This window comes from Varanus komodoensis, unplaced genomic scaffold, assembly GCF_004798865.1.
Source record: "Varanus komodoensis strain SLA01 unplaced genomic scaffold, ASM479886v1 scaffold207, whole genome shotgun sequence".
Classification (NCBI taxonomy): Eukaryota; Metazoa; Chordata; class Lepidosauria; order Squamata; family Varanidae; genus Varanus; species Varanus komodoensis.
Window position 1 is genome coordinate 1,917 of NW_025335583.1, and position 13,903 is coordinate 15,819.

The window sequence follows — 13,903 nt, forward strand, 5'->3', positions numbered from 1 at the left end:
CTGGTTTTTCGGCGCCAGGTAAAGACCTTTTTATTGAAACATCATTTCAATTGTTAAAACATATGATCTGGCCAGGGCAACTTCTTCTTCCTTCTCTTTCTCCTCCTATATTTTTATTTTATACTGATAATTTTAATTTTATATTTGTAAATCAATGTATTTTTTGTATTTTTATATTTAATGGTAATTTATTATGTACTATTGTATTTCAATGTATTTTATCATGTTGTAAGCCGCCCCGAGGTTTCAGCAAAGGGCGGCATAGAAATGTTATAATAACAACAACAACAACAACAACAACAGAGGGAAATAAATTCAATTAATATACCCATTTTTGCTTTGCTGCAGCCTGAGTTGTGTTTCATACAGGATCTCTTTTGTGCTCAGTATGTCTCTCTGGGCTGGTTTCTGGGGATGAGCAATGCAACCTTAGGCCTGTCCACTCAAAAGCAATCTCCCCTGAGGTCAATGGGCCTTAATTTTGAGCAGACAAACACAGCATTTCTTAAACACAAGAGACTGGTTAAAGAAATGAATTCATTTCCAATGCCATAATTTATGTAATCTAATACAGTGGTATCTTGGTCCATAAACTTAATCCATTCCAGGACTCTGGGTCTGACCCAAATTGGTCGAGAGCCAAATTAAATTTCCCCATTAGGTTCAATGTAAATAAGGTTAATCCTTTCTGTAAGTTTTTTAATCAGAAAAAATTATTTATTTATTTATTTAAAACATTTCTATGCCGTTCCCATTGCAACAAAGCCTCAGGGCGGCTCACAAAGAATACATAAATAATAACAATGTAACATTTTTTTAAAAATTGTTTAAAAACCCCCGGTGCATTCTCAGTTAAAAATTTTAAAATCCTATTAATCCAAATAATTTAACAATTAAAATAAGTTTTAAATAAAAAAGGTCTTAGCCTGGTGCCGAAAAACAAATAACGACGGCCAGGTGGACCTCTCTGGGGAGCGCATTCCATAGATGGGGCACCACCACAGAGAAAGCCCTCCTCCGGGTACTCACCCTCCTAATATCCTTCACAGAGGGTTCCTGGAGAAGGGCATCTGTTGTTGATCTCAAGGGGCAGGAAGGCATATATGGGCGCAAGCGTTCCTTTAGCTATCCAGGTCCCAAGTCGTTGAGGGCTTTATAGGTCATAACCAACACCTTGAATTGGGCCTGGACTTCAATCGGGAGCCAGTGGAGCTGACGGAGAACTGGGGTTATATGAGAACAATGCCCAATCCCCGTCATCAACCTGGCAGCTCTATTCTGCACCAATTGAAGTATCCGGACCGTCTTCAAGGGTAGCCCCACGTAGAGCGCATTACAGAAATCTAATCGGGAGGTTACCAGTGCGTATGTCACTGTTGCCAGGCAGTAGTTCTCCAGGAAAGGACGCAGCTGATGTATCAGCTGAAGCTGAAGGAAGGCACTCCTTACCACCGCTGTCACCTGAGCTTCTAGAAACAGCTCAGGGTCGAGGAGCACTCCTAAGCTGCGAACCCTGTCCCTCAGAGGGAGTGCAACCCCATTTAGGACAAGGCCCGAGTCACCCACCAACAGGACCTCCATCTTGTCTGGATTGAGCTTCAGTTTATTGGCCCTCATCCAGCCCATTACCTTGGGTTCAGCACAGCCACTGCCGCACCTGAATTGGTGGAAAACAAGAGGCAGAGCTGGGTATCATCAACATACTGATGATTCCGCAGCCCACACCTCCAAATGACCTCTCCCAGCGGTTTCATGTAGATGTTAAATAGGAAAGGGGACAAAATGACCCCTGCGGTACTCCATGGCATAGCTGCCATGGCGCAGAGCCATAGTCCCCCAGCACCACCTTCTGGAATCGGCCATTGAGATTGGAGCGGAACCACCACAAAGCGGTGCCTCCAACTCCCAATCCCGCTAACCTATTCAGAAGGATACCATGGTCGATGGTATCGAAAGCCGCTGAGAGGTCCAGGAGAACTAACAGGGACACACTCCCCCTGTCTCTCTCCCTGCACAGGTCATCGTACAGGGCGACCAAGGCAGATTCAGTGCCATACCTGGGTCTGAAGCCGGACTGAAATGGGTCCAGGTAATCAGTTTCATCCAAGAGTGCTTGGAGTTGTCCCGCCACCACCCGCTCTAGCACCTTGCCCAGAAACAGGATGTTGGCCACTGGTCTATAATTGGCGGCCACCTCTGGATCCAGGAATGTCTTCTTTAGGACTGGCCGGACTACTGCCTCCTTTAAAGGGGCAGGTACCTGGCCGTCTCTTAAAGAGGCGTTGACCACCTCCAGGGTCCAGGTCCCAATCCCATCCTTGGCTTTTTTAAGTAGTCAAGATGGGCATGGATCTAGTAAGCAAGTGGTAGGACGTACTTGTCCAAGCACCTTGTCCACATCACCAGGCCGCAACAACTGAAAAATGTCACTTTGCTTCACAACAACAAAGATCCGTGGCCATCTTGCCCCCCCACACAGAGAACAAGTGCAGCTATCTCTCTGCCCCCCCCCCCCACAGCATGACCGCGATTGTGCCCATCATCCCAGCATGCTGGGGCGGGGGGGGACAGGTGTGAATGCAGGCGCACTGGAAGGGAGAGAGTGGTGTGAACGTGGGTGTGCTTGTGGGGGGAGACAGGCATGATTGTGCTGCGGGGGGAGATGGCCGAGATCATGGGTGCACTCCTGCAGGAAAGACGGGCACAATCTCGACCATCTCCCTCTTGCTGCCCACTCGGGGGGGGGGGGGGGATGGCCACAATTGCAGTCACCACTCAATGTGGAGTTTGCGACCTGAGTCAAAATTTTTATGAAATTTTTGTTCGCAACCCGATTTGGTCTTGAACTGAGGCATTCGTGAGGCGAGGTACCGCTGTACACTGGTTGTGTAGGACTGGAAGTGAAGATCTGCCACTCTCTTGTAAATGGCTACTGAGAACTTGTTCCTGCTTGTGAAGGGGACTACTCATGAGCTGCTGGCCAGAATGGCTTCTCCATACTGCCATGGCTGGAGGAAAGCTTCTGAAAGCAGCTCCCAGGTGAGCATTTTGCAGATTGCTGACGGCTAAGCTCACCCAGCTGCCATTTGTCAAAAGCAGCAAGGATTTTTGCTGCTGTCTCCAAGTGGCTCATTGGCTATTGGGGCCCACCCAAGGTGGGTCATGTTGTCTGGGTTCAGATGACATGGCAACCTACCATGGGTGGCAAGAACCATGGAACAGTCCAGCAATGATGGACCAGATGGTGCTCTGGACACCTCCACTACAGGACTACACTACTAACTCTGGAATTTAACTTGTGGTGAATCTGAGCAACTTTATGCTTAAAGTTCTGTGCAAGTTCATCACAGTGGGCCACCAAGGGTTTGATAGGATCCGTCTTGGGCCAAGAATGGAAGAACTCCTCAGGATGGCACTGTACAGAGGCAACGGAGATGTTTAAAACCAGAAGGAACTATAAGGAGCTCCAAAGGGATTTCTCCAAGCTAGGAGAATGGGCAACAAAATGGCAAATTTAGTTCAATGTAAGCAGGTGTAAAAAAATGAATATTGGAGTAAAAAAAAAAAAATCCAACTTCAAGTGTACACTGATGGGGTCTGAGCTAGTAATGAGTGAGCAAGAAAGGGATCTTGCGGGTGGGGGATGGGCAGCTCAATTAAAACGTTGGCCCAGTACTTGGCTGCTGTGAAAAAGGCAAACTCCATGCTAGGCATAATTCCGAATGGCACAGAAATTATAACTGCTGGGATCTTTCTCCCCTAATACAAATCCTTGCTGGATAATTCTATTATCTTTCTTTCTCAACTAATCCAGGTGAGGCAGTGACAGTTTTGAATCGGTGCCTGAATGGTGTGATGATCATACCACAAAAATGCAAATCATTTCCTCTCTAAAAGGCGGAAGGGGGAAATAATGTGGTTTGGCTTACTTAAGCTAAATGATTTTCTGTTAGTGATTCACAAATCCAGCATTCACATAGTCCAGCGGTGGTGAACCTATGGCATGTGTGCCACAGCGGGCACACAGAGCCCTCTCTGTCAGCACGCAGGCCAAGTCGCCCCAGCAGCACCCCAGCAGCTGAGCATCAGATAACAGTGTACATAGGGGCCATGTGCATGCTTGGAAAGGAGTAGCGGCGCCAGATGATAACATCACGAGCTGTGACTCATTAGCCGTGACTCGTCTGAGCTTTCGCATGGCAGGTCAGTGCACTGCCAAAGATGGATGGATGGATGGATAGATCAATAGATTTATTTATTTGCTTTCTTGCTTGGACTGGCTGTGAGTTGTTTTTTCTAAACTAAAACCTCAGTATTCAGGTTTTATTGCAGTACTGGCACTTTGCAATAAATAAGTGGGTTTTGGGTTGCAGTTTGGGCACTCAGTCTCTAAAAGGTTCACCATCACTGAGATAGTGAATTTTGCACTGATATATTGACTAATAGAACAGGAATGATGCCACATCAGATGTTTTTAAAGCCCCGAGAGAATAACAAAAACAGCTTTTGCTTAACATAGCCAATAACCAACAGTCAATAAAACTGCAAGTTTTAGTTCTCGCACACCTGGTGCTAGCAGGAATTTATTCACTTCTGAATAAGTGGAAGCCCAGAGAAGGCAGTGTACCCGCAGCAACACTCTTACTTGTTGCTGGCTCTTGTTCCTCACATTTCCCCAATGTGTATGCTTGGGTATTTGTGTTAAAGGCACCAACTTTATCCATTCCCTTGATGTGCTTACCCCTGACAGCAGGGATGTAGCACCAGGGATCCTCTCTGGCACTGTCCATGTGCAATGCTGTTCTCAGACTTTCAGACATGCAGGGGGTAAACGTGCAGTTCACACTCTACCCAGTCAAACAGTAAAAGTAAGGGCAGCATTATTTTCTTGGCCTACTGCCTGCCAGCTAGCTCTGTATTTATTTCTCCTCCTATAGGCCAGAAGTCTGCCTATGGGTCTGGTGTATTGCTTGGGATTGTATATGCAGCAGGTTTGCTGCAGATCCACGGCAATTTTGTATGGCACCCTGATGAGATGGCTCTGGCGTCATTGTCTAGGTATGCGCAGTCTCCTCCTTCCCCAGAGACCTCCATTCTGCAACACAAACACACAAACCTGGAGTTAAGTGAGATAATGTGCATTTCCAGCAGAAACGGACCTCAGCACTCTAAGAAAATGCAGCACAATCACTTGCAAAGAGAGGACCAACACAAATTGTACCCATGAACCCAGCAGCCTTGGGTGGCATGCAGGGCCTAACTGAAACTGGCCTCTTTCCTGCCAGAGCTCCAGTGTGTGCTGAGCAGCTTGCTGTTGCCAGTTTAACTTCTCATGGAGCACCCGCAAAACAGTGGCCCTCCCCTGAGGCCCTGAAATGGTGGGACATGGAGGGGGGCAGGGATTTGTGAGAAATCCAAATAGAAGATGAAAGCTGCCTGGGATACTGTACATGACATACCGCCCCTTGTCTTTAACGTTTTTCTGCTGGGGTGGGGGCAACAGAGACGCCAGTCAGAGCCTGGTGGGCTTCAGCCGGGACAGTCACGGCTTGGGACCAGGATACCTGAAGGAACGTCTTCTTATATGCCCTCCCACCCTTAAGATCTGAGGCAGAGGCCCTGCTCCGGGAACCCTCCTTGAAGGAGGTTAGGAGAGTGGCCTTCTCTATGGTGGCGCCCCGACTGTGGAATTCGCTCCCCAGAGAGGTTTGCCTGGCACCAATGTTATATTCTTTTTGGCACCAGGCAAAAACCTTTTTATTTGCCCAATATTTTAATATTTAATTATTTTAACTAGATTTTAACGTTGTTATGCTCAGCTATCCTGGGCTCCAAGATCACCACAGATGGTTACTGCAACCAAGAAATTAAAAGACGCTTGCTCCTTGGGATGAAAGCTATGGCAATTCTAGACAGCATACTCAAAAGCAGAGACATCACCCTGCCAACAAAAGTGCGTATAGTCAAGGCTATGGTTTTCCCATTTGCAACGTACAGCTGTGAAAGCTGGACCATAAGAAAGGCTGAGCGACGGAGTGAGGTCTTTGAATTGTGGTGCTGGAGGAGACTCCTGCGAGTCCCTTGGACCGCAAGGTGATCAAACTGGTCAGTACTAGAGGAGATCAACCCTGACTGCTCTTTAGAAGGCCAGATCCTGAAGATGAAACTCAAATACTTTGGCCACCTAATGAGAAGGAAGGACTCCCCGGAGAAGAGCCTAATGCTGGGAACAATTGATGGCAAAAGAAGAAGGGGACAGCAGAGGTTGAGGTGGCTAGATGGAGTCACTGAAGCAGTTGGTGTGAGCTTGGGTGGACTCTGGGGGATGGTGGAGGACAGGAAGGCCTGGAGAAATATCCATGGGATCATGATGGGTCGGACACAACTTTGTGAATAACATAACATAACAAATGTAACAGAGCATGTTATGTTGTATTTTGTTGAACTTATTTATTGTTTGATTTATTTATGGTTGTAAGCGATTCTGGGACATTTTGTAAAGGACGGGGTATAAATATTGTAAATAAATACATAAATAAATGCCAAGTGACTTTTGAAAAGCCACTTGGAACTCTTCTGACTTCTGCTGCTTCTGCTATGGCTGGAAGCCATGCACTGAAATACTGCTCAGCCATCATTGCCCTCAAGCTCCCGCCCTCGCAGAATGGTGCCCTGTCGTCCCCACTGCCCACCCATCCATGGAATAGGGATAGGAAAGACATCAGTTTTCTTCTTAAACTCAACTTGATCTCCTCTGGAATTCCCAAGCAACAGAGAAAAGCAGGTGGTTCACTGCTGCAAAGTCATCCTCAGAGACCTAATGAAACTGGGCTTTATGCCCGATATTCATTGCATAGAATCTGGTCCCCAGCTTGAGGTTAGTGCTCTTGCACAATTATACTGGCAAGAGCAGTCATAAGCTCCATCATACAAGCAGTGAATTGCAGACCTGCCTACGGTAGAGCACCTTATGGCTAATGGGACAGCGTATCAATCAATCACTCAAAAGACACTCCGATCTCTGAGGACACAGAACCAAAGACTAAAGAGAAGGAGGGTGACTCACACTGAATTTGCTCCATCTGACCATGTCCATGGCTTCCCAGGGTGTTTTTGGAGACCAATCCAATAAAGGTCTTTTCCTATGAGTCGCATCACAATTTCCTTCAAGTCAGAAAAGGTGACAGTCAGCATCAAGATCTGTGATCGGCCACCAAAACAGGAAACCAGTCGCTCCCCAAGCTGCTGTCCTCTACATGTGTTGGATGTCAACATCCATCACCCCTAGACAGCATGGCCATCGGCCAAGAATGCTGGGAGCTGCCATCCAAAACATCTGGAGGCCATCTGGCTGGGGAAAACTGAAGGCTACGATCATTTCAGATAAAAAAATAACAACAAGCAAAAGTATTGAAAAGAAGCCTTTGGGCTACTGTGGATTTGATCCTCTGCCTGAAAGACGACCCAAAGTTTGTAGCTATAGGTGTGGGTTTCTATTCCCCTAAGTCCTAGGCATAAACTGCATTAGGGGGAATGCTGTGGACCAATCCTGCTATTAAGCTTGGCATTCTGGTGAAAAAGAGTTAAAGTTAGGGCTGAATTTCATAACCTGCCATCACTACAGGTTAATCGGTGCCTTCCATGTACGCCTTATACTCACTGTCATCTGAAACAATATTATGAATGGTGGGTGATCCTTTGCAAAGGACTCTGTGGTAGCAGCTGTTCTGTGCTGACTCTTTTTTCCTAGGGGTAGATTCAAATTAAGCTGAATCCTGAACCAAACTGAGCAGATTCAGAAAGACTTGAGAGATATCCAAAGCTCCTTCCCAGTAGACTTTGGCCACTCTGGATGTGGAGAGCCAGACAGTGTCTATCAAAATGGAAGCATTTCTCTTCAAACTCCCCCAACAGACGAGGGAGTGTAGTTTTGTGCTGGGCAGTTCCAGGTTCTGATCACACTGGATGGTTTTACGAGGGCTCTCCAAACACAGTGCTTTGCTGCAGGGATGCTGAAGCAATATGTTTCAGGGCTGCTTCGGTTGTCAGTGTTCTTGGCTAGTTCTCTCTCGCAAGAGCAGGGATATTACAGAATGGATTTTCTTGACTGTAAGGAAAATGAAGCTGAGGGTAAGGATCTGATGTCCCCGTAGTCCCAGTAGACTTTGCTAGCCTTGCCTTGATGAAAACAACTGCACCAATTCATCGAGGGGTACAAGATATAAATGCAATGTAATAATAATATCTGGCATAGCAGCAGACAGCCATCCAAACTGGTTCACAGGACTGTCCTGCCCCCAAACTTTATTGAATGTGTGTTTTATATGCATAAGCTCAGAGAATTCTCTGACAATGGAATGCTTTCCTCGCTTACCAGTTCTTCACCTTCAATCTTCACCAATGTGGCATTGTGCAAGGAACAGAATTTCTGACTGTATGTCCAGTTCCTTTTTTCTTTTGAAAAGAAGTAGCACTTCCCTTCATATCCAATCCAATAACGTGGGCATGGTGGACCACAGGTTGCAGCAGAATTCATATGAAGGGTCAGTTGCTGAATCATTTTTGCTGCCATTGCTAAGGAAGGAACAATATCAGCTCAGTTTTCTTCTCTAACAGACAAATCAGGATGAGAAGACTAGTTGAGCCCTTCCATCCACCCTTCTCAAAAAATCTCAGGCTCTCTGAGCAATATTTGTAAAGTAGTGCACAGCTAGGGGGTGACATGTTTACAAAGAGCTGTTGCTCAGAGTGATACAAAACAGTTCGATAACACAGTGATGGATGGGCTCTGAGGAGTTACGGGTTCAAGAAAATTCTGGTTCTGGCTTTCTGTGTGAATGTCACAGACTTCCCATAAGAATTTCTGCAAATCATTTGAAGCTCACAACCTTGCGTGTGTTGAGTATGGCTGCCTGGAACAGGGAAGCTTTGAGCAAGACAATAGCAATTAAGGGAATATTAGTGAGCAAAATGTTTTGGGTGGTCCTACACCAGGCTCCACCTGTTAGCCTGCTACTTGGAGGAAGTGTAAGAAAGTTGGAGCCACACCACATCTAGTTTAGCTTAATATCGTTTGTTTCTTGGATCGTTTGCGATGACATTATCCTGCAAGCAGAATCCAGCTCTTCTGTTATGGCAACTGAGGTGTCGCAGAACCGATGCCAAGCTAGCTGAGATTAGATTCCAAATCATGTGCAAGAAGAGACTACAGCCAAAATCATTGTTGCTGAACTGGCTGGGCAACCAGTTGGGCATAATGCTCATGCAACCAAGTGTGCCAGCAGTTCTGCCTTAAGCCGATGCAAGCCATTGTGCAACCAGCTGATGCACATTATGTTTATGCACCCCATTGTGCAATTGTTACATGAAGAGGAATTTCAAGAGAAAAGTACCAAACTTTTGCATAACTTACCAACTGCAATGCCAATGCCAATGAGTAGGAATAGGATAACAACACGATACAGGAAGGCGATGACTCTGAGAAAGGTAATTTCCCCTGCAAGTGCCTTGATCTTGCTTACTGCACGGTCACAAACTGAGAGAGGAAACAACTTGTGAATCACCATTTACCACATAAAGTCTTTCTTCAGCCTTTTTGGTTAACTTGAGAAGGTTTATGGAACAAGCGGGACTGATGTGCACATTCTGTTTCCCCCCACCCCAATTTTTGAACCCCTGAATGAAGTTGCTCATGTTGCAGTATCAACTTAATAGTTGATTAAGTTGCTGCTTAATAGTTTAGAGAAAAACTCCTTTGAAACCAATAAACAGCCATGTTAAGAGTGTGACAAGAATAATTTCTTACTTGTACAGCCCGTTATTGCAGGAGGAAGGCAATGGGCACACACAGTTTTGCTCTATACATTGGTTCTCCTTATCTGCTTATACGAGTCTATCTGCTACTTGCTCCCAGGAAAATAAGTGGCCAGTACCTGTCCCCTTTTCTTTTTCTTCCTTCCCCACTCTTGGAATAAAATTCGTCCGTTCTCGTGGGTCTGTCTCAGGAGTTCCTTTGTTTGCCATTTCACTCTGAGAATAGCAGCACTCCAGAAACAGTTCTGAATGGTAAAGCTCCTGTTTTGGGCTCTCCTGGATCAAAAGGAAACATTCAGAGCATAAAAGCATACTTAAGAACAATTTGGTTAATAAACTAGGGCAGCATTAATAGGAAATTTTACTAAAATCCTAATGTCATTTAGCTTCAGTAATATTAGCATAAGTATTGGTTTTAGTATTAATGTTGGTTTTATTATTTGTATGTGAAAACTCTGTGGACAATTCACAATAATAAGGCAAAACCACAGACCACAAACACAATAAAATAAAATATCACATAAAAGGTTTTTACGAAGTCCTTGGAAGAAGGCCTAAACTTAATCAGGGGTGACTTGACCAATGTCAGGTGTTGGTCTAAAATCTTGACCAAATTAGCCTTCCCAGAGAGCACCTGCTTGCCTCTGTTTGCACCTGCTCATGATGCAGGTTGTGCTCTGGGGCATTTTGATAAGCTTTTCCCCCCATCCTCTGGCAGAGCAGAGCTCAGAGCCTAGTGGTGGAGAATGTTGCATCTGCAGGCCAAATCCATCTCTCCAGGTTTGCAAAGACGGATACACACGTGGCCTGACCATTCATCATTTAGTCTCCTTCCAGCTTCGGCATATTTCCCCTCCCATCTGAAATGGTGAAAATGCCCCTGCTGAAGCTAAGTGAGAGCCTTCAGCTAAAATATGCCAGTATGCTGGCCTCTTCCAATGTGCCTTTGACCCTGTCCCTTTTCTCCTTGAAAGCCAGTGTGGTGGAGGGGTTGAGAGCGCAGGACCGGACTCAAGGGGATCTGGGTTTGGGTCCCCACTTGGCCATGGAGCTTATGGGGTGACTTTTGGCCAGTCACAGACTCTCAGCCCAACCTACCTCACAGGGTTGTTGTTGTAAGGATCAGATTGAGAGGAGGAGAATTCTGTAAGCTACTTTGAATTCCCCGGAAGGAAAAAAATTCAGAATATAAATATATGAAAAAATTATTGGCCCTTCCTACTACTGGAATACAGTCTCTGCAAGCTTCTCTTAAACTGAGCTCAGCTCTTGGGCTGAAAAAGGTTCCCTATTCCTGCCCTAGCACCTGCCTGAAGCTTTATTTCATTGGTGTTCTGGAAGGGCTTGATCCTGGAACATGGAGAAATGGAGATGTACAGAGACAATGGATACTGGAGAAATCATCAAATGAGTTTGATTTTGGAAGAATCTGGCCCACAGACTTTTCACTGGACTGATCTTCCTAAGTCACATGGATTCCACAGGCTTACAGGCCATTTTTTTTTATTTCACATTATTTCACACAACGTTAGTCACAGAAAATATGAAAAACAGATGCCAACTGTTCACTTCCCCATGGACTAAAGTGTGGAAATGCATAGCAGGTTCAACTCCCCACTCAGCCATGGGGATTCATACTGGAGGGATCTGCACAACAGCAGGAATGCGAAGTTGCTCAACACTGAATTTGCACAGACCTATACAAATGCACTTTTGCAAAACCCAATTCTGTTGATGAGCGGATGATGTAATCAAAGTCACCTGACCATCTGTAAACCATTGGCAGAATGGATTTTAGAGCATCCATGAATTCCTTATAGACAGCAGCAATCAGACAGGTGGAACAAGTGCAGTAACACAAGTCACCACATGGGACAGTCTGCATATCATTCTTGCACGGAAGTGTACTCATTTTCAGGTGCCTTGGCCCAGGCAGCTCTTCCATGGTTTTGACTTGGGGGACTCCAGGTTACCCCCTGAGGAAGTATGACAGATCCATTGGTTACTGCTGTGATAAAAGGTCAATGTGAGATATGCATCCTTCCCAGGCTTCAAAATCCATGGTTTAAGTCAGCAGGTGGACAACACTCTCCAAATATTTTGGTCTGCAACTCTGCTCATTCTTCACCGCTGACTTTGCTGGCTTGGGCTGAGGGATCACAAATTGTGCACTTCCCACCCAAGTAATCAAAGCTCACCTCTTAATGCACAGAATGTATCACCAATCATGGATGCATCTTTCTGCACTGCTGCCACATTGCTAAAGTGAACCCCAAAGGAACATTTTCTAACAATATTTGTTTTGGTGTTGCATGGAGAGAAATTGGCTGCCACTCCTTTGCTTTGCCTTCTCACTGATCTGAAGTAAATTTCTCTGCAGGTCACCTGGGCCAATCATGTGAAGTTTAATTGCACATTAAGTCAACAATTATGGGACAACTAGGTGGAGCAGAGAGCTGCTTGTGAATCACAAGCAATCATAAGCAGCAGCACTGCTAATAGCAAAAGGAGTCAAAACTTGCTAGCATTCACCTGATACAAGCTGTAAGCATACTTATTAGGTAGACAGACTGCTTATATGAATGGATATATATTTGAAATGGAGAAGTTAATCCATTTTTCTCTTCTTGTTTGTTTTTTCTTTTCTTTTCCAGAAATGAAGAGATATGTTTATAATTTCTATATATTGATAGGTTTCATGAATCCCCCAGGAATTCACCTGCCATTCCCTTTTGGCTTTCCTGTTTTGTTTGCTGTTATAGTTTTGTTGAAAATTCAAAGTTGTAACTGAGGTAAAAATCTTTATTTTTTTTTAAAGGTTAAAAGGATTTAAGGATCCCCCAAAAGACAATATTTGCATTCAAAAGATATATATAGGGAAAGACATTTTTGTTTTTGGGGGTTTTTTTTCAGCTTTTAGTTTTAGAGTAGGCATACTTTAAGGGAGCTCTTGAGGGCAGGAAAGCAATGGTTCCAAGGAGAATAGCATCTCAGAGAAATTCTCATCGGTTCTTTTGCTTGTGTCTAATGTGCACAACTGCCCTATCCTTCCTTGCAGTTTTAATTTTGACAGTGATTTTTTAACCTAAAAGTATAAAAAGAAAGAAAAAAAGAAAATGTTTGTGTCACTTCCCTCTTTCCCTCTCCTCCAGCAGATTCAAAATGGAACCTCAGAAGCACAGTTCTTTTATTAAAACCTAGCTGTTTACAGAACTGACACTTCCGTTCCTCCCCTCCATTTCAGGAGAGCTTCTGCCTCCACCGTTGGCACGGTTCCTGCTGCTTGCAGGCTGGACAGCAGGAATGCGGGACACTTCGTAGACGGGCTGCTCACTTCACCTGTTTTTGCCCCTGCATTCCTGCCCGCTCCAGTTCTGAAAGGGCCCTCCCCCTTTCCAAGGTGGGCTGGTTTGCGCACACTGCTTGGGCAAGTTCACGAGGCAGCCTTGAAAGCGTCAAGTCCTCTGCCATCCCCCCGCCGGCCCTTCACCACCGACTCCTCCAAACTGGAGCAATCTATCTGAACAGCCTGCGATGTGCAGGAGACAACCCCCTGTGCATGCCAATGATTGCAAAATGCACATATATGAAAATAAGTAATTGGGTGACCTAATTATGAGTAAATTGCACTACAGAATGTGACCCTGGGGAACTCAGAGCCCCCAACATGTGGGATGAAGGCTAGCAGCCAAATCATACAGGTCTGGCCTAAGGACTGCTAAAAATAATGTATATGATATTCTGTGAACGCTTATGTGCCAAGCATGACTGTTGGGGATGAACTTGGAAAGGGAAGTGTGGGAGCAGGCAAAGTTGAGGGGAAAGAAAAGAGCCCAATTTAACATAGTAAGTGTACATTTATTACTACTCAGGAGGGTAAAATACCAAAGTACTCCCCTAATAAAAAGCATTAAAAGTTTAGTTGAAGAAACGCGATGGTATTGAAATAGAAATGAGGCAGCCAGGTAGTTTCAGTCACTGGCTGGCTGTAGTTAACAGAGCAGCAACAGATAAAATGCAGCAGGTTGCACTGAATATTAAAAAAACAAGAAAATGTCAGGGGGAAAAGGTTCTCGAGTCTCCAGGGCTG

General features: G+C 45.2%; 1 protein-coding gene across 1 annotated transcript; it reads right to left on the reverse strand.

Annotated features, from left to right (window-relative positions):
- Positions 1-4,549: 4,549 nt before the first annotated feature.
- LOC123023293 (C-type lectin domain family 2 member D-like) lies at positions 4,550-10,933 on the reverse strand. The gene is made up of 6 exons (XM_044429785.1): positions 10,912-10,933; positions 9,933-10,089; positions 9,413-9,535; positions 8,375-8,574; positions 7,067-7,164; positions 4,550-5,095 (listed from the first exon to the last, which is right to left on the reverse strand). Exons 2-6 carry the CDS (start codon positions 10,021-10,023, stop codon positions 4,951-4,953), a joined length of 657 nt encoding a protein of 218 aa, XP_044285720.1. The 5' UTR covers positions 10,024-10,089; positions 10,912-10,933; the 3' UTR covers positions 4,550-4,950.
- Between the last annotated feature and the right edge of the window lie 2,970 nt (positions 10,934-13,903).

Bases quoted from the DNA above. Each gene is read 5' to 3' on its own strand.
- LOC123023293 (XM_044429785.1), bottom strand. From the start codon at position 10,023: ATGGCAAACAAAGGAACTCCTGAGACAGACCCACGAGAACGGACGAAT. The intron at 7,165-8,374 runs GTAAGCGAGGAA...TCTGACTTGAAG, and splicing joins AGATTGAAGGTGAAGAACTG to GAAATTGTGATGCGACTCAT. The intron at 5,096-7,066 runs GTGAGTCACCCT...TTTGTGTTGCAG, and splicing joins TCAGATGGAGCAAATTCAGT to AATGGAGGTCTCTGGGGAAG.